This window comes from Podarcis tiliguerta (genome assembly GCF_965153285.1).
Source record: "Podarcis tiliguerta genome assembly, chromosome: 1".
Lineage (NCBI taxonomy): Eukaryota > Metazoa > Chordata > Lepidosauria > Squamata > Lacertidae > Podarcis > Podarcis tiliguerta.
Genome location: NC_139534.1, coordinates 42,098,031 through 42,122,812, shown reverse-complemented (window position 1 = coordinate 42,122,812; position 24,782 = coordinate 42,098,031). Strand labels below are relative to the sequence as shown.

General features: G+C 42.1%; 2 protein-coding genes and 1 long non-coding RNA gene across 7 annotated transcripts in view; 2 read left to right on the top strand and 1 right to left on the bottom strand.

The window, feature by feature from the left end:
• The window catches only part of ACTR3 (actin related protein 3), a 46,999-nt gene extending 35,337 nt beyond the window's left edge, over positions 1 to 11,662 (bottom strand). The window contains exons 1-2 of the mRNA XM_083411829.1: positions 11,598 to 11,662; positions 7,882 to 7,939 (exon numbers count right to left, since the gene is read on the bottom strand). The gene's annotated coding sequence lies outside the window, so the exon portion shown is untranslated. The remainder of the gene's footprint in view (positions 1 to 7,881; positions 7,940 to 11,597) is intronic.
• LOC310665350 lies at positions 8,049 to 9,795 on the top strand. Its single transcript, XR_014505424.1, has 2 exons — positions 8,049 to 8,248; positions 9,560 to 9,795. It is a non-coding gene; the product is annotated as an uncharacterized lncRNA (long non-coding RNA).
• Positions 11,663 to 12,279: 617 nt separating the features above from the next.
• The window catches only part of SLC35F5 (solute carrier family 35 member F5), a 28,843-nt gene continuing 16,340 nt past the window's right edge, over positions 12,280 to 24,782 (top strand). The window contains exons 1-8 of one of the 5 annotated variants that reach the window (XM_083410835.1): positions 12,280 to 12,477; positions 15,446 to 15,515; positions 16,822 to 16,883; positions 17,490 to 17,560; positions 17,665 to 17,746; positions 18,972 to 19,113; positions 22,163 to 22,306; positions 24,362 to 24,424. In XM_083410835.1, the coding sequence (XP_083266961.1) occupies positions 18,979 to 19,113; positions 22,163 to 22,306; positions 24,362 to 24,424 (342 nt within the window). In that variant the 5' untranslated portion in view covers positions 12,280 to 12,477; positions 15,446 to 15,515; positions 16,822 to 16,883; ... (1 more) ...; positions 17,665 to 17,746; positions 18,972 to 18,978. Of the gene's footprint in view, positions 12,478 to 15,445; positions 15,516 to 16,204; positions 16,266 to 16,821; positions 16,884 to 17,489; positions 17,561 to 17,664; positions 17,747 to 18,971; positions 19,114 to 22,162; positions 22,307 to 24,361; positions 24,425 to 24,782 lie in introns of those variants that run through there. The other 4 variants (XR_014504380.1, XM_083410836.1, XM_083410837.1 and 1 more) reach the window with 4 other exon arrangements.

The following is a 24,782-nucleotide window of genomic DNA, read 5'->3' as shown; positions in this document are numbered from 1 at the left end:
GAAAATGCAATTAAAATTATACTACAGTTTTGATTGCTTCCATATGAAGGTATGAAAAGGCCCAAAGATGAAATGTAATTTCTACCCTTATTTAACCATCCAATGTCTTATGATCCTGCTATTCTGGCGGAAGAGTTTTTGGACTGACCCTTTCCAACCTAGCACATGTACCGGTATCTCAAGGATAGGATTGTGCTTTTCTACCCTAGAACCTGAAACAGCTGGGCTTGTCAAAATATCTTGGGATTTTGGGGAAAAGATCAACTCTGAAGAATGACATTATTTCATTACTTTTAAAATTTCAAAAAATCCTGTTTCACACTCCTAACCATTCCCAACTTATTACCAGTATCCAACCTACAAGACTGCCATGAACTTTGGGTCCAGTCATCAGACATCTATTGCTGCTCAGCCAAATGTATCTCACGCCAACTATGTGGCTCTTTCTGCATCTCCCTTTGAGGATCCTTGCTTACTGCCCAGCTATTCTTCGCTTTCTTTGCAAGTATGCTTTCATTATTCTGCTGTTATTGAATAGCAAACATATGTGAATCAAGATGGCACTGAGAAAATTGTTTGCATGTCCTGCTGCAGAAAAATTGCTATACTCTACAAATGGTGATGAAGATAGCCACCAGGAGATGTCTGATAGTAAGGTAGGCTCTCAAAGTTATTTGCACATATGAATGTATGCACAGCTTCACAGTGTCTGGGTTTTTATTTTAATATATAATTTTATTCCCACCACACCACCTTATTATAAAATTATTTATGTTAATGAAAAAATCATTGCACAATGTAATGATAAAACACTTGTTTTCCCTTCATACAGAGCAAATGAAATTTAGTAAAATATAGAATCCACATCAGTGGATATTTTGTAATTTCATTTTTTAGATAAACTTTCCTATAAAACTGACAGCAAGGACATGTTAAAATTGCTTCCTACATCTGCATGACTCTTCATAAAATGCAATCATTCTCTCTTGCCCCACCCTGTCCTGTAAATGTTTCAAAATAATTGTCCAACAAAGGAAACCTATTGGATGTTTTCCATAAACTGCATTAGTGTAAGTGCTCCTGAGGGCCAAGGTGGGGAGAGATGTTCCTCTCTAATGTTATTAAGAACTGGTTTCTCAACTGACAGCAAATGATCTATATCAAATTATATTTCTCCTTTCTCCACTTCATTTGAAGTCATAAACTCTTGATACACACTTATCAGAAATATATGAATTTTTACAAATCATTTCATCCATTATTACCTGGAGACTGAGACTAATGGCTACTTGCCATGATGGCTATGTTCTACACCCACCATCAGAGGCAATATGCCTCTAAATACCAGTCGCAGGTATTCACAAGTGGGAGAAGGGCATTTGTATTCATGTTCCACTTCCTGAATTCCCACAGGCATCTGATCAGCCACTGGGAGAAATGAATGCTGGACTTGACAGGCCTTTGGCCTGATTCAGCTGGGCTCTTCTTATGTCCCTACAGCTTCACAGTATCCTCAGCTTCTAAAATGGGTACTTATTTATTTGTATTCCTGTGTTGAGCATGAGACGCTTAATTTCAGGGTTGTGGTTTTGAGCCTCATGCTGGGCAAAAGTTTCCTGCGCTGCAGGGGTTGGACTACTATATGACCCTCGTGGTCCCTTCCACCTTAACAATTCTATGGTTGCAAATCCTTTCTTTATGCTTGTCCATTTCAAGAGCACTTACTATATGGCCCTGGTATCTTCTGTTCAAGAACAGTAAGTCTAAAGTGCACAAGGGCTTATGGAACTAGTTTCATGGTTATTTGGATTCTGGCCAATGTACATAACAATTTATGGCATGTTGTGTACTCACCTCACGTCTTTGAGGCAAACACAATCTAGCCTCTAATTCTGTAATGTGAAACAGCTCCAAGCCAAAGGAAAAGAATAGCAAGATGTAACGAGTTTAAGAACAAAAGTGAAAATGCACAATGAAGTAAGTACAAACACTTGGGTTGTGTAATTACCGGAGTGTATTACAAACCAACCAACTTCTATAAATGCTTCAGAAGCAACAACTGCAGTCTTTTATTAAACACTGTGGAAGAAAGTAGGTGTTCCTTATCCCCTGCCTTCAATTTTCCCATAGCATGTATCTTACTTTCTTTTGACGGCTTTATTTGACCAAGGAACCACAGCAAATACTTGTACTGTGTATGATAAGAGCATTGCACAATTAGGCTGCAATGCTAAATGCACTTCCAAGGGAATAAGCCTGGGGAGGTGCACAGAGACAGTTGCAACAGTTATACATTATAGCGTGTGTTCTATATTCCCTTTATTATTTGTGTGAGGTGTTCTCTACTGACTACAGCTACCCACTCCCTCCAGTTGTTGGAAGTGATGTGGGTTCAGTGTTGGTTTCTGATGTCTCAAAGCAAGGTATTCACCAGGGTTCTAGGAGAACACATTAGCACTACTCACTAATTCCCCGATGTTTTGTGAAGCCAAGCTGCTTTGTGCAAAGTCCTTCATTTGTGTGCAGAGTGTTCCTTCTCCATGTTTTCCATCTCCAAAGGTCCCCCTTGTGAGCAGCAGGTTTGTACAACCACATGGCCTATCATCTGAGTTATCTTCTCCCTGTGTGGAATTTATGTACTTGGGATGCTGAGCTGTGATTGGGTGTTGTGTGACACCATATCCTATGTTCTGACAAGAAGAGGCAAATGATTTGCCCCAGGTATTGGGCTGGTGTAACATTATGCCATCAAAGAGTGGTGGTGGCCATTGATGGAAGGGCTATAGGTAATCATGTAAGTGCTCTCCTCTCCTGTCTTCTGATGGCATATCTCTCATTGCAGTGGTGTTTAGCCCAAGGGTAGCTACTACAATGTCCTCAAGTAATTATTAGACTCCAACTCCCATCAGCCCATCCAGCATGGTCAATGCCCACAGATGGTGGAAACTGTAGACTAGCAATATCTAAAGTGCACTCCGTTGGCTAACCCTGCTCTAGCCATTCAGCCAATGGCCCAAAAGTAAAAGATTCTGCCCTAAAAAGTAGAAAATATAATTAAAAGCCTTAAAAACTTCCCTGAATGCCCCTGACAAGGAAGGTGTGGTAGGTGGTTCCTAGGAAGAGGGTCCTTTCAGTCATTGCACTCCAGCTGTGGAATGCTCTTCCCTACTCTGGGGTTATTTTGGCACCAGGAAAACACACTTTTATTTCCCTAGGCCTTTTTGAGAGCTCTTTAAATATTTAATTTTTTAAAAATGCTATTTAAATCTACTATTTTATTGCTCTATGGCTGATTGTTACCACATATATATTAGCATTGTATTGATTTAGAAGGTTTCAGGCCGTTTGGGGCTTTAAAGGCTGAGCTCAGAACAAACTAGTATCAAGCTAGGTTATTTTAACCCCTCTATGATATTCTTGGCCATCAGTTTCAGTTAACAATTTGGCCACCATGTTTTGAACCAGCCATAATTCTTGAAAACTTCTCAAAGGCATCCCTACGTACAGTGCATTATAATACTCTTTACTGGCCTTGATTTATGCCATTACGCTTTGGCCTCTGTCGCCACTAGTGACACAGAAAGTTGTTGTGAGCCTGCTTGGCATTGATACAATTGACTGTTCCTTTCTTTGCTACATTTGTGTGCCAGGTTGCAGCCCGTAGTAATTAAACTTGCTTACCTCACAGGGTTGTGGCAAGGTTAAAAATTACTTTTAACCTGTCAGTTAGCAGGCTTAATGATTTCAGGCTGCAATCTGACATTCAGGCATGCCTAAATAAATTTGTTATTCTTGAATGGGAATTATGTACAGGCAAGTACACAGAATTGTAGTTATAGCAGGGGTAGGAATAAAAAGAAATGTATTTGTACTGATGAAAGTTTGCGGGTTTTTTGTTGTAAGAACAACTCCGACTTGTTTCCCCCCACTCTGTTAGTGGGAGTGATTTAACAGGACTACTCTGAACAATAGGACTACTCTGTAACTTGTCTCATCAGCCTGGAATAATTTTCTCCACAGAACAGTTAATGAGTGATGACAAGAGAGCCTTAAAGCACAATCCTACACATGCCTACTCAGAAGTAAGCTCCACTGCTTTCAGTTAGACTTACTCATAGGCAAGTAGTTGCAGCAGGGGTGAGCAACCTTTGTTTGACCCAAGGGTGGCATTTAGCCTTAGCCAGCCTTCCCAGGTGTGCATGCCAGTGGCCAGTGTAGCTAAAAATGGGTGTAGCTACCCTAAAGTCCCTCATGCATATTTTTGCATGCATACAAAATGCGTGAGCAATCAGGCCCCTAAGCTGGGTGGTTAGCTGCCCCTGAGCTACAGGATTGCAGTGCCAGAAACTCGCTAGCAGTGTTCATGTTCAAAGTGCTGCACATAGTTATTTTGCTTTCCTTAGGCTTAGCATGTGTTTAAGCGCATGCAGTTGAGGCTATCTAATAAAATGTAGTAAATCATTCATGGAAAGGTAAAGATAAGCTTCTGGGAAAGTATGAAATTCACCCACGTGAACAAATGCTGTAAATCATTTCATTCCAACTGGGGTGTGTTAGTAGTTATTCAAATTTGCAAATGGAGTGATTTTACTTCTGTACTGCCACCCTGCGATTGCTCAAAGCAAATGCACCTTCCTTGCTGGGTAGAAGAGTGTTTTGCTGCCTTCTCTCCCTCATAGCAGCAGGGAAGCACAGGCCTTTCATTGCCTCACATTTGTTAGCACATAGTCAAGTTGGCCCCACTTTCCCCACACTGGGAGCAGACACTGGCTAGAAACATATGTTTATGGTTTAGTTTTGGGCAGAAAATCAGCTCTTTTCGTTGTGGTAATTTCCCAGGAAAAAACTGCTGATGGCTTGGCACTGAAAAATCATGATTTAAACTAGGGTGTCAATTCAAATTTGGGAGGAAGCAGGGAAAGAAAATAGATTTTACTGAGCGATATAAATGTTTTAAAAAGTGCTCTTGGATATATTCAGCTTAAGTTGAAAATAAGTAGTGTTATTAACAACAGCTGTTGATTTTAAATTTTGTATATGATAACTGTAACCTTTGATAGAAATGTTCTTTTTTCCAGAGCCAATGAGTTGTCAGAAACCATGAATTATTATGGAGAGGAATCTCATGAGGTCTAAAACTTAGGCTGTTTTCACTGAGGTGATACACCTATGTCCAGGCTGTACTACTGAAAACTACGTGCAGGGACTCATACGGATGAACAGTTTTTAATAGGAAAAAAATTGCCACCATGCTCAAAGAAAACAAGATGTTAGGGGAAATGGTTGTAGTACAGCATCCTGAACATGCACATTTTCTAGGTGGAGGTTTTTTGTCTTTTGTTTTTGTATTGCTAAGAACAATCAACCGTGTGAACTCCCACCTGCATTCTAAAATGGTACAGTCCAGAAACAGGTGTTTTTTACCCTCCCAATTAGAACTAGGCCTAAGAGCAAGTGGACTATCCTACTCCCTTCTTCCCTTCCATTGCTGTTGGCATCTGTCTGTCTCAAGAGACAATGGAGTGCACCTCCGGGGGTGAAGTCAAAACGCTGGAGAATCACAGCGTGACTGCAGAGACATGTAACTCGTAACTGCTGCCTTCCACATTGTTGTTGCTGTATTAGCAGCACCAAAGTGACCTCTCTGGGGTGCAAGCCTGTGCTACGTGTAGAGAACAAGACCCCCTTTTCAGCCTCGCTGATGTGGTCCAAAGGAAAGCAAAGAAATACATTTGGCACCAGCTTTTGCCTGGATGAAATGTGTCCTTGAACTGCGAAAATGACTTGCTTGCCTGGATGGAGGAGGGAACGATGTGTATGTGTATATAGAAAGCTCTGGGTTTTGTGTGGCTGGACTGTAGCCTCCTGTGTGACATCACCTTCACTGTTCTGATTACTTTTTCATTAGGCCTCACCCACCACTGGTATGTGGTCCCCAGATGTTTCTGGTATCTTAGCATGGCAAGGATCAGGTCCAGACACAGAGTCCCATGGCAGCATACAGTCAAAGCTGGCAAATATGGTCAGCTGAGCCTGTGCTTGCATTCTAATTTAAAGTATAGAGAAGTGGGTTAAAGATAGGTTTAATGTCTTCCACAGCCAAATGCACTGTCACGTTGTTCCGTCATCACTCACTGCCTCAGTGGATTGTGGATGGCTTTCCAGAGAAGGCACACATACTTTGTGATGTCTTGTACCAGCAGATTGTGGTTGATATCAGTATCCTTAGTGCATGTGTAAGAGTTGCAGAATTCAAGCATGCACACTAAATAAAAACACTTCTGTTGACATTTACTCAAAGGATTTTGGCTACCTGGCCAAAACTTTAGTTCTGCCCACTGTTCAAGAGTGAGGATAGAGGGAATCACCCAAAATGTTTTTTTGTAGACAGTAGGCAAACCAGCTTCTGTGGTATTTATAGTTTTGTTTGGATTTACCAGCATCCATAGTTCAAATGTGTCTTATCCTAAAAACCAGGATGTTGTAGTAGTTAGGCTGTAGGTGTAGAACCTTGGAGACCCAAGATTCAAATTCCCATGTATCAACAAAGATCACTGGGTGATCCTGGGCCAATCACAATCTCCCAAAAAATCAAGTTCAAAATGTCCTTAATACCTGTTTGCTATTAACTTTCTACATTTTAACCCTACCCTTTCTTTAAGGAGGAATACACAATAGTCCTCCCACCCATATTATCATCTCAAATCCCAGTGGAAATACAGTGGTACCTCGGGTTACATACACTTCAGGTTACATATGCTTCAGGTTACGGACTCCGCTAACCAAGAAATAGTACCCTGGGTTAAGAACTTTGCTTCAGGATGAGAACAGAATTTGCACCTTAACCTGAAACTGTTCTTAACCCGCGGCGGCAGCGGGAGGCCCCATTAGCTAAAGTGGTGCTTCGGGTTAAGAACAGTTTCAGGTTAAGAATGGACCTCCGGAACAAATTAAGTACTTAACCCGAGGTACCACTGTATGACTGGGTCATCCAATGAGCATCACGGCAGAGTGGAAATTTGGACGTGGATCTTGTGGTCCCAGTCCCAATACTGTAACTGCTGCGCTACACTAGTTCTGTTGTTATAAAATACTGAGCAATAACTACAGCATGGTCTTCAAAATGTAATCTGGGGGTCTGCTGCTAGGGGAAAATGGATTTTGAACAAGCAATTGATAAAGGCTCAATTGTTGTTTGGAGGAAGGATGGTTATTGCCTAGCATTTCCGTTTATACTTTTACTCTTTCCATGTTAAACGATAAGGATGGCCTTCCTTTGTCAAGTGCTGGCATTTCAATTGCTGGCCTTTGATCTATAGCAGGAAAACCACATCTGCCCTTTCTGAGAGCTAGTTCTTGGTTTTGTGTTTTTTGAAAAAGATAAAAATAGCTAAACGCTGCTCTTTATTGGGGTTTTTTTAACTGATTTTTTTTCAAGAAGCATTCTGAATCTGTAGCAAGATTCTATGCCAATGCCAGCATTTTTAAAACTTTCGATATTTGGGACAGAGTTTTTATCTAGATTAAAACTGGAAGCACACTTCACAATAATACAGTGGTAGCTCGGGTTAAGAACTTAATGTATATTAGTATTTTCTCAGTTAGTTTCCATAACAATGGGCTGGCATCCTTCCTGTCATTTATGGGATCTTAATTCATATTTGTTTCTCATCTTTTCATCTTTATAGGTATTGGAATACATAAACTTTTTGAAGTAATACATTTGGGTGAGGGGGGTTCTCATTAAAAATGAATTGTAACTTTCAAAAACATGTTTGAGTAATCACTTTGAAATCAATGGGTAAGCAGCACAAATAAGCAAAGATCTCAATAAGGGTGCCCATTTCTCCTCCAGAAAACACACAATCAGGTTCCACTTACCTTGTGTTAAGTGAGCCATTATTCCAATAAAAATTCTACAGCGTTCGATTGAAAGGATCTGTAGAGAAACAGTATATAAAAAGAAATACTCCCATATTTGTGGAAACTATTCTCGCTCCTTCTGGAGGCGTTGTGATTGAGACAATTCATTCTACCTATAGAAATGAGTGATAGGTTATCCTATGCAGCTCAAATAATAAGGAAATAACATACTTTTTAAAGTGATAGATACATATATCAAGGACATCTGCATTATGTTTTACCTTTTCAGTAAATTAGAAGAAATGAATGATCGAAAATGTATTTGGCTGCAGATTTGACATAAATTCATCTTGTGAGATTGCGATGTGCAAAAAAGAAAAAAAAGGTAAATAAGGAGATAAAAATGTAGTTCCGAATCCTGTGATATCCCTTTGCTTCACAATAGCTCTTTTAAAACTATCAGACTTATTATCACATTGACCCCATTTCCTCCAGATGCCTTAAGAACCACATCTTAAATGCTTCATTCTGGAAAGGATGAAAGTCTGGCACAATAGCTAAACTATTTCTACTGTTTGCGTTTATCTAAGGCAGAAACTCTGTTCAGCCAAATCTCAGCCAGCCAGCATTCCTGCTGCTTGCAGTTGGGTGACTAAGAGAATCTCTCCAAGATCAACATCTGGAAAATCTGAGAGAAGCAAATGTTGGCTTCTTCATCTAAATTGGAAGTCTGCATGCCTCCCAGCCTCATCCCTCCCAATCTTTGTGTCTCTTTTTCCAGACCCAAAAACGATGATATGCATTTTACTGCAGCAGTCAGATCCTAAACTTGTTAAAAGCAGGGTTAGTTGCTGCACAGTAATGTAGTTTCTTAAGCCAGAACTGAGGGAGGAATGAGGGCAGGGTTCGTTAACAAAAGTGCCAAACTATGGGTGTTAGATGACGCAGCTCTGGACTTTGAACACCCCTTCGTCCCCTCACTCACTCTGCCAAATAGAAACTCCCTGGTTTGCAGCAAACGATTTTCCCTTTTACATGGAAATTGCCAATTTATAGTTAAAGCTTCCTGTTCGAACTTGAATTGTGCAAACCAGCTTCAAACCTTGGTTTGCAATCCTGGTTTGGAGAGGAAGCCCAAACAATAGCTTCCCTGTGTCAATGCAGAGGGGAAAGGTTGGTTTTCTGCAAACCAGGAATGAATTAATTAGAACACATGAGGACAATAGGGAGGTGGAGTATGTATGTTCACTGAGATCAATTAATGTAAACAGCAAGTCTATTGATTTCAATGTGTCTATTCTGAGTTATAACCTACTTGGATACAACCCTCTAGTTTCCTCTCTTTTTGAGTATAACAGTGCAATCCTAAGCATGTTTACTCAGATGCAAGTGTCACTGAATTCAACAGAACTTCCTCCCTATAAAATGTATTTAGGATTGTAGCCTAAGAATGACATACGTTTCCAATTTCAGAGCATCAGCTGGTAGAAGTTTGAGGAAGATGGGTAACTAGTGAAAAGGATCAGGGGACTGTGAGTCATAGACTTTATGCTCTGTGTTTAACTTTGCTCTTTACTTGTTATCCAACCTTGGTTGCTTGCATATGCAATTGTTCAATGACTCAACTTAGCCTTTTAAAAGTAAAACAAATGTAATTAAAATCTAAATTTTAATCTGTTTCTTTATGCTACCACAGCAGCTCGAATGGCATATGCCCAGAAATGGAGGGAATGAACAGTACCAATGAAGGAGGAATGGCAGACAAAATTGCTGGAATATGTAGAAATGGCAAGTTTAACCAGTAAAATAAGAGATCAGGAAGAAAGAGCATTTAAGGAAGAGTGCGATCATGTATTCCACCTTGAGCTCCTAGGAAGAAAAAGGTGGTATATAAATGTACCAAATAATTAAATAACTAAATAGAAAACATAATTGCAGTCTGATCCTATGATGTGTATGCACAATTCAGTACCACTCAGTCAAAAAAGGAAATGTATATGAGATGAAAGAAGTGACATAACCAAGGATGAATATAAAAGTTTTCTGAACCTGTAATGACAGTGTCAAGAAGACTAAATCCCATAATGACCTATGACTTACAAGGAAAATGAAAAACAATTTAAAAACCTTCTTTAATTATGTCCAGAACAAAATGTAGGTCCACTGCTTGGGGAAGATGGTGAAGTATTAACAAGTGACGGAGAGCAGGAGGAACCACTCAGCTACTATTCTGCCATAGTCTTTACTCATAAGGAGAATTGTGCAACTTTGGAAAAGTAGAACAAATGACATACAGAGGGATTTGCAGCCCAGGTGAAGTAAGGAGGTGTCCAGATCACAAGCAGTGATAGTTCCACTCTGTTCTGTGCTTGTCAGACTGTTTCTGTGATATTGCGTCCAGGGGATTGGACTACTGACAAGAGGTTGTCCTCCTACTCAAAGTAGAGTTCTTTCTAACTCAGAAATCCTAAGGTTCAACTGAAATTGTTATTCAAAACATATTGTTACTGGCCACTCCAAGCTCTATTGAGCGGCGCAAGATTCCAAGTGTTTTGGCACTTAACCAGGGTTTGTGTTTCCTTTGGAAAAAGATGAGGCACAACAGTGACTGTAGTGTCAACCAGGATCTTGGATGAAGGGGTGCATAGTATGACACCCCAAGGGTGTCTCTTGTTGCTTTTCCCATAGCTTCAGCAAGCTTGGGCCCAAAGAAGAAACCAGCCATGCTACCCAGTGTCTGGGTACAGACTCTCCCTGCCAGCCTGCATTGAGTTCTGTCCACTCCCTACTTCTTGTTCTCAGATGCAGTTTCCCTTTCCATTTACACCATCACTCACGGTCTTCCTGGCAGCCTCCGTTTTAAAAACACACACACACTGCAAATGGGCACTTTTTCCTGTAGTGGCATCATGGCCCCTGTAACCATAACAACCTCACCCTCCCAATGCTTCTGTCCATGTCCACTACTGAGTGGCAGAGGAAGGGCAATATTTGCATTATTAATCTTTCTTTATGGCCCAATACTCTGCTCTCTTTGTTTCTTAATGACACCTCTATCAGCCGATCTCCCAAACAGGAAAACCAGTATAACCTGTCATTTTACACTATGTCACATCTTCCTTATTAAGCAAAATGTTGTTGTTGGCATCTGGCTGTTTCAAGAGACCATGGAGTGCTCTTCCTGGGGTGAAGTCAAACCGCTGTGTTAGCAGCATGGAGGTTACCTTCTCAGGGCACAAGCTTAAGCAGTGGTGCTATGGAGATCCTGGGCTGCCCAGATGACAAGACCCCACTCTCGGCCTTGCTGATGTAGTCCAAAGCAGCAATACATTTGGCATCAGCTGGGCTGCAGGAGTTGCCGGAAGGAGGCATACAAGGCACCATCCAACCATCTTAGAGACTCCACTCTGGATTTCTCTATGGTTTACTCCTTAGCCTTTTCTTCTCCCAAAGATGTCCCACAAGGCAGCGGATACATATTTTTCCCTGGGGTTACTCCATTTCTCATTAATGAGTACAGCCGCAAGGCAGCAGAGGTTTAGGATCAGAGTTTCCATTCTCTGACATGGGGCTCCCATCTGCTCCTCACTTCCCTCTACAGAACATGCAGAAACCACTTTCTTGACCTTTGGACCCACTATTGGTCTCATCCGCTCAATCTGACAGAGCCTGTCTTTACATGCAGGGGAAGTCTCCAACTCACAGAGGGTTTGAAACCCCTCAGCTACCCTCACCTGGTTCAGAAGGCCAGGCAAAGCTGTTCATGGGATGTGGCCACTGTCACATGCTGACAACTTCTGGGAGCTGAGGTCGAAACAAAACAAAACAAAACAAAATAATTCCTTCCAGTAGCACCTTAGAGACCAACTAAGTTAGTTATTGGTATGAGCTTTCATGTGCATGTACACTTTTTTATTTATATTATTTTGTTTCGACTACAGCAGACCAACACGGCTTCCTACCTGTAACTGGGAGCCGAGGGTGATAGCTGAGTGCAGGGTGGGAACCAAAGATGGACAAACTACCCCAGAAGGAGCAGGACGTGTCCCCCACCAGAGGTCACACCCTCCCCTAACACCCCATACAAATATTAGCTATATCATAGCGCCGCTTACTAAATTTAGGGAGATCTGCCTCCTTAAAGCTGCAGCCTTAAACTCACCCCACCTCCCATCAAATCGAAGTCAATCCTAACCCCTGCAGCTAAGTTTAGAATTTGCTCCAAAGGCAAAAAACCCATTTCCTTTGCTACTCCCCCCCCCTTTTTCTTCTCTCTGCAGCCCTCTCCCATTTCCCACCCGCCTTGCTCAAGCTCTCTTAATACTACTGTCCTATTATTACTCTCCGCGGGCGTGATGCAGATGGGTCGGGGGAGAGGAGGGAGGAAGCGAGCGCGAGAGAGCGAGATAGAGAGAGAGGCGGTGACAGAGGGTTTAGGCCGGCGAGCGGAACCCCGAGCGCATCGATGAAGGGGTGTCTCCTTTCGGCGGTCGACTCACTCCGGCCCAGGCGAGCGGGCTCTTGAGCCGAGTCAGCTGTGGGAGCGGAGCGGGCGGCGCTTGCCACCATCTTTGGCGGAGAGGGGCTGCGGTCGCGGGAGGGTCCGGCACACAGGTACTCCCTCCTTCCTTCCCTCCCTCCCTCCTTCCGCAAAACTCGGGCTTCTCCGGCCGGGCTGGGCATAGCAGGAGCGCGGGAGGGGAGCCCCGAAGAGGCGGGTGGGAACGGCTTCGACGGGGACGCTGGCGCCTCTCCCAGCAGCTCCCTGTCAAAGCGCCCCACCAGCCAGCCAGGACCCCGTCTCTCCCTTTTCGGTGCGGCGGCTTCCCGGCGGGCAGAAGGGAAGCAGACCCGTCCTTAGCGGTGCCCAAGTGCACTTTTATTTCTCCCTTTAAGTAGCGTTGCAAAAGGGGCTGCACACGCACACCCGGTCCGCTGCGTGTGTGGTCGGGGGCGAGGGCAGTCTGCTGCTGTCCCGCCGCACCCACTCACTTCCAGGGGGTCAGGGAGCAACCGGGGTTGGCGTCTGTATGTTTGTGTGTGTGTGTGTTTAAAAATCCTCCTGCTGTACTTCCTTCTTGGCCGCGGAGCCTGCGTGGGCGGGAGGAGCGACGCTATTTCTCCCCCGGCTCAGCTTCCCGACCACCACCCTCCTCTCCTCTCGGTCGGTGGGTTAAATGCCCTCTCCTTTCTCTGAAGTGAAAAATCCTGCTTTCCCCTGTCCCACTTTCTCTCTCTCTTTTCATCCAGTAAAGGAAGAGGTAGGATCCCCCACCCCACCCCCAGCTCTTTCCTCTCCTTCCCTGTAGTGAAATCTGTGGAATTCCCTGCCACTGGACTGTCTCTTTTAGGTGGTTTGAAAATGGGGTTACACAGGTCGGCTAAGGACTGACCTGTCGCGGGCTGTTGGTTCTTATGGCTTCTACTTGGACACATTCCCAAGTTCAGAGATAATATGCTTCTGAATGACACAGCACCTGGGAAGCAGCAGCACGAAAGTATTGCCTTCCTGTCTTGTTTGTCAGCTTTCCCCAAAGGTTGGCTGGTGTGCAGGAACAGGGTGCTGGGCTAGTCTGGCCTTCTGGCTGAACCAGCAGGGCTGTTCTTGTTTTGTGCTTTCCCCCCTAATTTTTATTTGGGGAAGAGTTGTATGTAGCACATGTGGTAGAGCATCTGCTTTGTAGTTTCATTCTCCCCCAGTTCCAGGTAGGGCTGGGAAAGACCCCCCCCCCCTCTGAAATTCTGTAGAACCACTTTCAGGTGTGAGACAACTTCCAAAGTTATTTAGAGGCAGGGATCTGTTTTTATGCCTCTGTAACTCAGTAAATCTACTGCAGAACCTACAGTGGCACAGTACCAAAATGCCTCAAAATTATGATCATTGTTTTGTGACAATTTGCTTGGTCCTAGTAAAAGTATTGCCCAACTTTGGATTCTGCAGTTGTTTATCTTATGGGCCAGCATGGCTATTATATTTGTTACTCAGTAAATGCATATATCATCATATAACTTGACAGTGCTGTGTCAGCAATAAGAAGAACCTGGCTTAACTTGCACAGAATATGTATGCCAATATATAGACACCCAAATGGAATATATAAACGTAAGCAACTATCTTATAGTAGAATGGACCACAATTGGGCTTATAGCCTTTCCTCCTTCATGTGTGAATGTCTGAAATGGATCTGGTGCAAGCAGATGTTGAGGGTGAATCTTAATATGTATGCCTCTGTCCCTCTCCTAATTTAAGCTCACTTACTTTCTTGTGAATGTGTAAACAGGGCTATAATGGAATATGGGATGTACCGTACATGACTCCATGTTGGAAAGAAGCTGCACATTATCCTGTGTGCTGAATCAGGTGTATGGCTTCAGGAGATAGTTTTTGTATAATTTCAGCATTCATCACTGAGTGCAAACTAATATTTTTATGCATATAGGTGCTTTTTATCTTAAAAGTATAAACAGTTGTTGAATATCAACATTGACTTTCAGCTGTCTGTTTCCTTGGCAGGCATCAGCTTTTCTTCATTGGAGTAACACGTTTTATTTGTTGTTGATAGATCTGAAGTACATGTGATTTAGGCAAACACAGGGGCAAAGTTTGTTTCAGTACAGCATTTGGAAGTGGCTCTTACTAACAGTGTCCTAGTTAGTAAACATTTCCAATCTGAAAAAATTACCATCAAATTCTAGTAATTTTGATACTGAATTAAACAAAATTTAGAATTCCTCTCTAGTTCAAAGTGTATATGGTATTATTTCCCATTCAAAGAAAACTGTATGTTTATTTATGGATGAGCCATTTCCTAACATGCTACCATACTCAGTATCCAGAGCTAAATATGGGGCTATGCAGGTATTGATTCCTTACTGGCTAGTGTCTCCAGAAGAGCAAAACAAGTTTAGTCCCCACCACAATGGTAGCCAATTGTTTTCCTTTTTGTTATGATAGCTCTGGGAAAATATGCTGTTGCAGTAGAACAGTATGATGGTAGTTGCAGAACCTGCTCACACTTAGCATCTCAGTCACTGCCATTAGTGACACTACTGGGATCTTGAACATCTTGAACCTTCTAAAAGTAGATGCAGGGTTGCAAGAGATGAGAGCAATGGCTTCCTTAGCTCCTTCACTTAATAAGCAAGCAAAGCAATAAAAGTAATACCCAAGTTGATGAGGAAGAAAAGTGAACCTTCTGGTTTGACAGAGGTTCCTTTCCTTCTACTTGGGGTTTGGGGGTTATATTTGGTTTGAAGAAACAGGTAGATGGGCATTGTGCCACCTGAAGCATTGGCTTGAATGCTAGATTGGAAGGTGGGCAGTGAGATCGGCAAGAACTCTCTTTTTGCAGGTCAAACTTGGCATGCCTTTTTCCTAGTAGTGATTCATGATCATGTGTGTATGCAAATGTGTGGTGATTTAAGATACATAAAGAATGGATTTTATTTAACCACAAAGTAGGTATCATAATTGTAGAAGCATGGTTGTGTAACGGTTAAAAAAGAGAGACTAAAATGTGATTGACGTTAATTTGAATGCTGAGAACTTCAGAACTAATGCCAAGTCTTCTTTCTTACTTAGACATTTGACAACTAGTTATACCAGTAGTGCTACAGAGAACACTTTGATGCCAGGACAGTAACATATCCAGGTAAGAATGAAACAATAGAGATTTACAAAATCAGTTCATATTGTCTGAGCACATTACAGTTTTAATATTCAGCACACCACTTTCTTTAATGTAATTTGGGCAGATAGAGCACGGTTTGAGCACTGAAGCTTGAGGCTTTGGGAAAGAGAACAATTCCTTTTAAATCGTTATAATAACATTTCGATGTTGCTGCTATGAAACCCTCCATCTGTATCTCTCTTAATTAGAAAGATAGTCAGTTATAGATGCAGTTTACACTGCCAGTTTACAAGTCAGACACTCAGAACTGATGATGAAAAATATCCCTCCTGGCTGAACACTTAGACTGCAATCCTCTACTTGCTTACCTGGTAGTAAGCACCACTGAACTCAGTTCCAGGTAGACATGTATAGAATTATGCTGTTAGGTTCATATAATATGAAATATTTGAAAGATATTTCAAATTCATATCTTTGCATAGAATGAATTTATTTACCTTGGTCCTTAAAAGACAAAATAGTGCCTTCTTTATTGTTGAGCTTTCAATGGACTATAGGTGGAACCAATAAATCCTTATGGACCAATATGTAGTTAACTACCTCGTCATTTTTCAGTAGCAAAGGTTTCCTTAAGTCTTGCAAGTATAGAAGGCTGCAGAATTGTTAAACCAGTTGCTATGGTGGTGCCATGATTGTGTACATTATCCCTCTGTGAGGTCACCAAGGCATCATGAACAAGGATTACTGGCAAAAATGAGTGAGCTTTTCAAGGTTGTTGACCAACTTTATCAGTATTTCATGTTTCATTAAATTAAGAATAGATGTTAAGATAGTGATTCAAATTTGTTGAAAGTGAAAGTACAGAATGGAGTTAAAACCTATGCAATTAGATGTGGTCAGACATGTTACCAGAACGTTTTTATGAGTGTTGATTTACAAAAATTGGCATGATTCATAACAAATAGTTACTAATTTGCTGTGTTTTATTATTTTTCTTTATAAATGGTAAATATGCATTTCTTTGAAAAGAGTTTTATTATAATGCAATGAATCTACTAGTGCAGTAAAAGGAAAAAAAGATATGAAAATAAAGTGGCATGTCATAGGACTCTGGTTGAAGTCATTTTTTATTTCAGCGGTGAGCAAAAGCCACTTGCAAGCTCAAGTGTGTCCAGTATTCTGCCATACAGTACATATTGTGTATTAATACCTCCTGGATAATCTAATCCTGTAATGAAAGGGGTGAAACATTTAACAGGTCAACATCTTATAAAGCATTACTAAGCACAGTTGCTAAGGATTGGTTTTTCTTTTGGTTTTTTTCCAGAAACATCACAAACCCATAGATAAAAAAATATGATCCTTGAGATATGTCTGTCAGTTCAAGAGGTGAGAAATATATTATCATGCCATGGCTGTTTTTAAGAATGTGTTTTCACCATGCAGTAGCTGTCTACATTAAAATAGAAAAGAAAAACATGCATTAAAACCTGTGGCTCCCACCCTCCAAAATGATGAGACCTGAAACTCAGTTTTATAGTTTCCTTTAGTCCTTTGATTCAGTTTTTATATAGGTACATTACTACACTACGCTATATTTCACACAAGGTATATTTTATTCATTATCGGAAAATGATTTCGAGGAGTCTTAAATTCTCCTATGTTGTGGTTATATTTATCTCAGGTTTATTATTTTTTTAAAAAGCTGTGTCTGTCTTGGCAAACATCTGTAAAAATCTTTAAAGTATTATTTCTGATAGCGCTCTGTCTTGCTGTCTCCGTCCAGCATGGTTTGTGGGCTTGACATGTTGCACTCTGATGTCATTGTTGTTCAAAAGCTTCTGCTCTCCATTTCTGCCTGAAACAGGAATTTACAATCCATCTATGCTTCATTTCTGCTGCCCTTTACTGAGCTGCGGCTGCTGTATTATGACTGAGGTTATTGATGTTGGGTATGCTTTGTTTTGTTTTGACTTTCACGCTTGTTTTACACAGAGCCAGCCTTCTACACACACTGCTGACTATCTTAAGTGAAGGATGTGGGGAATACTTTGATTGTGGAACAGGTGTGTGCATTAGCTCAAATGGCAAACATAAAGCCTGGTGGCAAAGTTAGGAAAGCATAGTCTCTTTATAGCCCTTGACACCCTTTATTTCTCTGTTTTTTCAGGAGGCAGCCTTCACCTTAACATGATGCCATGAAACTTGTCAGAGTCCAGCTATTATTTTAACTTTAAAAGGTTACTGAGCAGGTATGGAAATTGTCCTGTGTATAGCTAGTGATACTTAGCATCTTTATCCAAACACATTGTTATCAATGCAGTCAAACCTCGTTTTGCGGACAAGATCCATTCCAGAGACCCACCCGCAAGCCGAAAATGACATACGTCGAAGTGCCGCATCTGCGCATGCGCGCAGCGTGATTTAGCGCTTCTGCACGAGCAGCGAACCCGGAAGTAACCCATTCCGGTACTTCTGGGTTTGCTGCGGATGTTCACTGAAGCGGATGCAAGTGGAGGTGGATGCAGAACAAGGTTTGACTGTATAAAAAAGGAAACACGGATTAATTCCATTTCTTCTGTCAAACAAAACCTAAGATAGTTGTGACACAAACATAGGTGCTGGCTCCAATGGTGGTTGTTTTTTTGGGGGGGGTGTTTTTTTGAGGGGGCTAGGAATTACAACTAGCAGATTTATTATTTAAAAGCTTATTTTGTCAGCTAGTTGACAAATCCCACTTTGTGACCTCATTCGCATATGACACAGTAAGCCAGATTATGGTTTGTAGTCATTTTGTCCCTGCCTGCTCTTTTTTATTCTCTCATTGTTCTGAGCTAGGTCAAGGTATGACTTAGCATGTCCAAACCAGTGATTGTGGTTAAGCTGTTTCCTTGCTAAACAGGAGCTGCAGCCAAGAACAAAGCCAGCCCAGTGTATTGTAACAGTATAGTTTATAAATGTGACTTCAAAAGCCTACTTCCGTCAGTGATTCCGTTGTTTTGCTATTGGCTGTAATCCTAGTATACGTACAAGGGCACAAGTAGACCTCTCTTTTTCTGCTAAAGAAACACCTGCTCCCATGCTTACCTGCCTGTGTCTTTCTTCCAAGTGCCCCACACCATCAAAAGTGAAAACTGAAATCAGCTTGGTGCCTGAATGCTGGTGGTGCCTGAATCTTTCCTTTTTATGGTTTTTTTTACAACACTCTGAGACCAGGGCCCAACTCCAGTGGTAAAACAACATTCCCATGGATTGACCACGTTTTTAACAGAAACATTAGCTGAAAGAGTACTAGGCCAGTTGTAATAAACGGCTTCCTGTTTCATTCCTTTGGATTGGTTATTAGTTGACATTTTAGCTGTGTCTTATTATTTGAGTTTGTGTCCCATCCAGATCTGGAGCACAAAGCCTGTTGCCCACATAGTTTTTAAAAAGTATTTATTTATTTATTTATTTATTTATTTATTGCTGCCATAGATTACAAATGGTGTGGATTTTTATCATGAACCGGATGAACCCACAGAGCAGTTCTCCCAGTCAGCGTAGGCGCATGGCTCTTGGAATTGTCATTCTTCTCCTTGTTGATGTAATATGGGTTGCTTCTTCTGAACTCACTTCGGTAAGTGTGTCTTGGGGCTCATCCACCCCTCTTTACCTTTGCTCTGCATTTCTAGGCACAGCTCCAGGCTGTTTTACTTGTGAAAACCTGCTCTTTACTGCTGAATCAGAGCAAACAGCAATCTGTGGAAAACTCAAATTGCTGTTTGCTCCGATTCAGCGGTAAAGATCTGCTATTCCTGGGGAAAGTGGCAGGACAAAAAGATAAAACTTTCGGACACGAACCGGGAAAGCGCAGGCTTGTGGCTAGAAAGCGCGGGGCAAAAGATAAGTATGGACAAACCCTTTTGTGATGTCAAAGTGTATTCACCTTAATGTAGTAGCCAAGCATGCTCAAGGGAGAGCAATTAACACTCACTCCATTAACTTTGTACAGTGATCTTAGTACTTGCTTGCTAGAAGCAGGTTGACTGGTTCTGGGTGAGCAGCTTTTCATACGTGACTAGCTACATTTCTGGTCCTGCCTGAAGCCTTTCCCAGCATTTATGCTGTCAGGAATTATAATTAAATTCAATTAATCTTGCCAGTTCTGTTTCATAATTCCAAATCCCCTATAAGTATGACTTTTAAACAGCAAGCTCTTAACAAAACACAGTCTTCCATAAATATGCTGGGGCCCCAATTTTTCGGGCAGGAATTCCTAAACTGGGAGAAGAATTGTAGCTTTCAGGGGTTCCTACAATAATATGAAGCTGAATAAAAATGTGTGAATAGGTGACAGTGTAGAGATGAAGACATTCATACATCCTTTTGATTGGATACAGAAATTACTGCCTTAGGGTAGCAGTTCTCTCTATATGCTAAATCTCTGAAGGTGGGCTTAGCAAAGTTTATGGGGACATCCTTAGGATGTCTATATCCATTACAATAAAGTGAAAATCGATACTCCTCTAGCAGGCTAGAGCAGCATAGATGGGATTATCTCATTTTTATCTTCACACCCACCTTATGATATAGTTTAGATTGAGAGAGAAGTGAGAGGCTCAGGGTCCCCCACTGAGATGTGTGTGGTAATTTAAGCCCAGAATTGTCTAAGTCAGAGAGTCAATTCCCTAAAACCAGGGTGGGCAGCCTGTGACTCAGGGGCCATGTTTGCTTCCTGTCTTCATTTTATGTAGCCCCCTACAGGCCAATTTTTCTTTCCACCAGAGTTCCTTCCTTCATGCTTTGTTGGATCCTTATTTTCACTGGCTTTTAAAAATGGTTGGTCTCTGTGCCTATATAGTTTCAGAACAATTGGAAGAGATGTTATTCTTTTGATGAAAATAAAACTGGTGTGTTTTCATTGCTTTGCTTCCCTCCCTGATTGTGTGGTTTGAAGAGCGCATCGGCAAGCTTCTCTCCCTTTTCTCTGCAGCCTGATGGAATGGCTGCCCATAGGTGAAAACTGATTTTAGTTTCATCAGCCGCTGACAGCAGAACACATTGGTAGGGTTGTGCTGAGTCGGAAAGGGGTTACTTTCAATTCCCACATATATAGGAGGAAACCTACATATGTAGTTAAAAGTAACCCAATCAAACCTGTGAGGTTTACATCTGAATAAGGTAAAGGTAAAGGTACCCCTGCCCGTACGGGCCAGTCTTGACAGACTCTAGGGTTGTGCGCCCATCTCACTCAAGAGGCCGGGGGCCAGCGCTGTCTGGAGACACTTCCGGGTCACATGGCCAGCGTGACATCGCTGCTCTGGCAAGCCAGAGCCGCACACGGAAACGCCGTTTACCTTCCCGCTAATAAGCGGTCCCTATTTATCTACTTGCACCCGGGAGTGCTTTCAAACTGCTAGGTTGGCAGGCGCTGGGACCGAACAACGGGAGCGCACCCCGCCGCGGGGATTTGAACCGCCGACCTTTCGATCGGCAAGTCCTAGGCACTGAGGCTTTTACCCACAGCGCCACCCGCGTCCCTTACATCTGAATAGACCAGTATAAATTTGTTATCTTCATCAGCTGCAGAGTGGAGGGAAAGAGGCGATTCCATCATACCTACTGGGCGACTAGCTGCCTTTTAGCTTACCTAGCTGTTCATTAGGCTACCTGAACTGTTTCCATCTTCATTTTGGTGCCTCCCATATCCCCTTTGTGTCCTGACTTTCAAATTGTAAGCCTAAGGGTGGGAGCGTGTTTTACTGCTGATTTTCTTAAGTTACTTTGGGAGCATTTCGAGCTGCGATGGGGTGTGTTTGTAAATATTTTAAATATTTTTTTTAGCCAGAGTAGTTGACCTCCAAGCAGCTTGTGAGTTCCTCCTGTTTTCAAAGGACTGTGGTCTTCCCTCCCTAGGTGAGGGGAACAACTACAGATATTTTGTAGCTTTTCTGTATAAATCTGTATTTCAGATTTTGGGAGCAGGATAGTATTGCAAAGTCTGTCTCTCATTTAGCCTCTGATGCAGTTAGGTAGGTTGCAAGCTGCCATTCCTGCGCAGGACAACCCACTGCTCTTATCCTGTCCCTCTGTACTTCCTCCCTTCCCAGGACTTAATGCTCTTGCGTGCAGAAGGTTCCACCTTAGCTTTTTAGACTATTTCTGCTTTCTATCTAACATAGGTAGCCATTGGAATGCCATCTTCCCAGGTCTGTCCACAGCAGGTAAAAGTTGTAGGAGGCCAGAAGCCTCATACCAGAACACCATACTGCCATGTGCCAGAACAGCTTGCCACCCCCAGTTGTTAGCTCTTTTAGCTGGTGGTGTAGTGGGCAATCCTGAGATACACACCCAGGAACACTGCATCTATTCTCTTCCTTTTCCAGGATATGTAGCTTTTTCTTGCTTGAACTACACCTCTGCTCTTTGTATATCCGTCCACTGCAGGGGGCTAACTGGTGGACTTCCAGATGTTGTTGGACTCCACTTCAATCATCCACATCCAGCATGGCTAATGTTAATGGTGGATGGGAACTAGTCCAGCAACATCTGGAGGACCATACGGTAGCCCTTCCATGGTCTGTGACGGTCAAGAAATTGGAAGTAGTACCCAAGAGTTGATCAGTAAGACTATGCTGGTCATATGACGTGTCTAACATTTAACCTTCTTTTCCTTCCCTTTGCAGTATGTTTTCACTGTGTACAATAAGCCGTTCTTCAGTACATTTGCAAAAACATCCATGTTTGTTCTTTACCTCTTGGGATTTATTGTTTGGAAACCTTGGAGGCAGCAGTGCACACGTGGCCTTCGCGGCAAACATGCGGCTTTTGTAAGTGCCTATTTTCCATTTAATAATTTTGCCATCACTTTGGCTTCCGTAAATTACACAAAATCAAAGCTTATGTTGGAGAGGGAATCCTGCATAAACTAGCATAAGCTAAACCCCCAGATGTTCAGTGAGCAAAATAATGCTTTCATTAGTCTAACATTTCAAAGTGAATCATTGCATAAACAGAAGCAGTAATTGCATCAGTAATGCTTCTTAGTGGAATTGAAATGGAATAAATGATATAAAATTTAAGATGTGCCTAGAATCAGTATTTGGACACGTGGCTTATATTTTTTGCTATGTTCTGCCAGTTTTGAAATGTTTTTATTAACCTATTTAACAAGATGTCAGTAAATGTTTTTGGGGGGTTGGAGATTTATTTCTCTTGAACTGGTCTACAAAGATTCAGCAGAGTTTTCTCTTTTGATAAAAGACAGTGGCAGTGGTGGTGGTGAATGAATTCTTTATCAGACCCATTTTTCATGCTTTCCAAATTGTATTTTAAAAGCTGGGAATTGGTTAGCTAATCCATGTTTCTCAACAAGACATAGCCAATTCATCACCCTTAGACTCTACTAGCGAGCTGGAAGCATTTCTACCTTGGCTGAAGAGTGCTTTCTTGATGAACAGAGAACAACACAGCACATGAATGTAGAAACCCATACTAATAACACTGCAAATCCTTTCATCTCTGATGGAATATTTGGGAATCCCACACATTGACCGGGTTTGCACAACACACAGTAACCCAAACTATGGCTTATCATGACCACACAAGCATGCCAGTTTCCAGAGCAGAGATTATGCCCTCCTCCCTGTTCCCTTTTACTGCCACTCTGAGCTAATGGTTTGATATAGCATGTTATCCAAAGCAGGACTCGTTCTTAAGCTCTCTGCTAACCATAAGCTATTGAAGATGGGAAGGTTTTGAAGATGGGGAAATCACCTTCCTCCTCAGGTCTGTTTTTAACATTTTGGACTGGACAGGAAAGCTGGGAGCACAGGAAAATGATAGATGCTGTGTTGTTTTCCTATTCCCCTTCACTTTGAGGGCTGCTGGACAGAATAGTAAAGGGTACAGTGTGAAAGTTTTAGGTAAACAAGGACTTCAAAAGCCCTCTTCCTCAGTTCTGGTTTGTGGTTCCCAAATATTACTTATAAGGTCTGAGATTGCAGAGTGATCTTATGAAAGTTTGACTACTTACAGTTAGCTCTTAAGTTGTTTGAAGAGGAACTGTTCAAACAGAAAACTGTAATGTTTTATAAAACTAGTTATTTTGTATAGCTGCTGGATTAAAGCTAATTCAGGCTGCCAACTAATTTCTGGATAATCTAATGAATTTTTTAAATTTGTTTTCGACTGACCATAAGTTTGGCTGCTATTAAGCGTATTCCAGAAAAGAGGCTATCTGGGGAAATCATACAGCTGGTGGTTGGCAGTCCGTTTAATCAAGAGAACCCTATCACACTGGTTTTGTAGAACTAACGTGTTTCTCTAGCCCTTTCTTTGAATAGGCTTCGTGCCAGAATAGACTTGGCTTTGAAGCTGCAGCAGCTTGAAACTAGCCTAGCAGCAAGCCAAGGGGCAAGAATGGAGATGGATCTGTTTTTTCATCACCAGTGGGCTAGTCTTCCTGAGTCCCATCTCACCTGAAGTTATTGACCACAGTGTCATCAGTGTGAGCTCCCGTTGTTCTGTCCCAGCTCCTGCCAAACCTAGCAGTTCAAAAGCACGCCAGTGCAAGTAGATAAATAGGTACCGCTGTGGCGGCAAGGTAAACAATGTTTCCATGCGCTCTGGCTTCCATCACGGTGTCCCATTGCACCAGAAGTGGTTTAGTCATGCTGGCCACCTGACCCGGAAAGCTGTCTGTGGACAAACGCCAGCTTCCTCAGCCTGAAAGCAAGATGAGCGCTGCAACCCCATAGTTGCCTTTGACTGGACTTAACCGTCCAGGGGTCCTTCACCTTTCTTTTTTTTAACTTCAGTGTGGAATGTGTTGTTTTTACTTTACACATTCATTGTAATGTCTCAGCTGAATTTTAAATGTTTAGTTTGCAGATGCTGAAGGCTATTTTGCAGCCTGTACAACTGACAATACTGTAAATAGTTCTTTGGTAAGTTCTCTCTCATTTAAGTGATTGTAATGTTCTGTGTGGCAACAGTAGCAGACAGCAGGGTGGGACAGTGGGGTTCTTACCTGACCTCTCTGCAGATCCAGTTGCACAACACCAACCTCCCCACTGTCTTGTCTCTCCCACTCTCCTTCCCAGGAAGCAGCAGTGACCTACCTCCCAGGAGGTCAGATAGGTGCTGCTGTCCCTCCCTGCCATCTACTACTGTGTGGTAATAGCTATTCATGTCTTGTCTGTTTTAATCAGTGCTGAAAATAAACACAGAGCTCTGAATAATGCCATTTTAAATAGGAACTGGATTAGGGAAAGTAAACATATATGGCATGTGAGCAAAAATGAA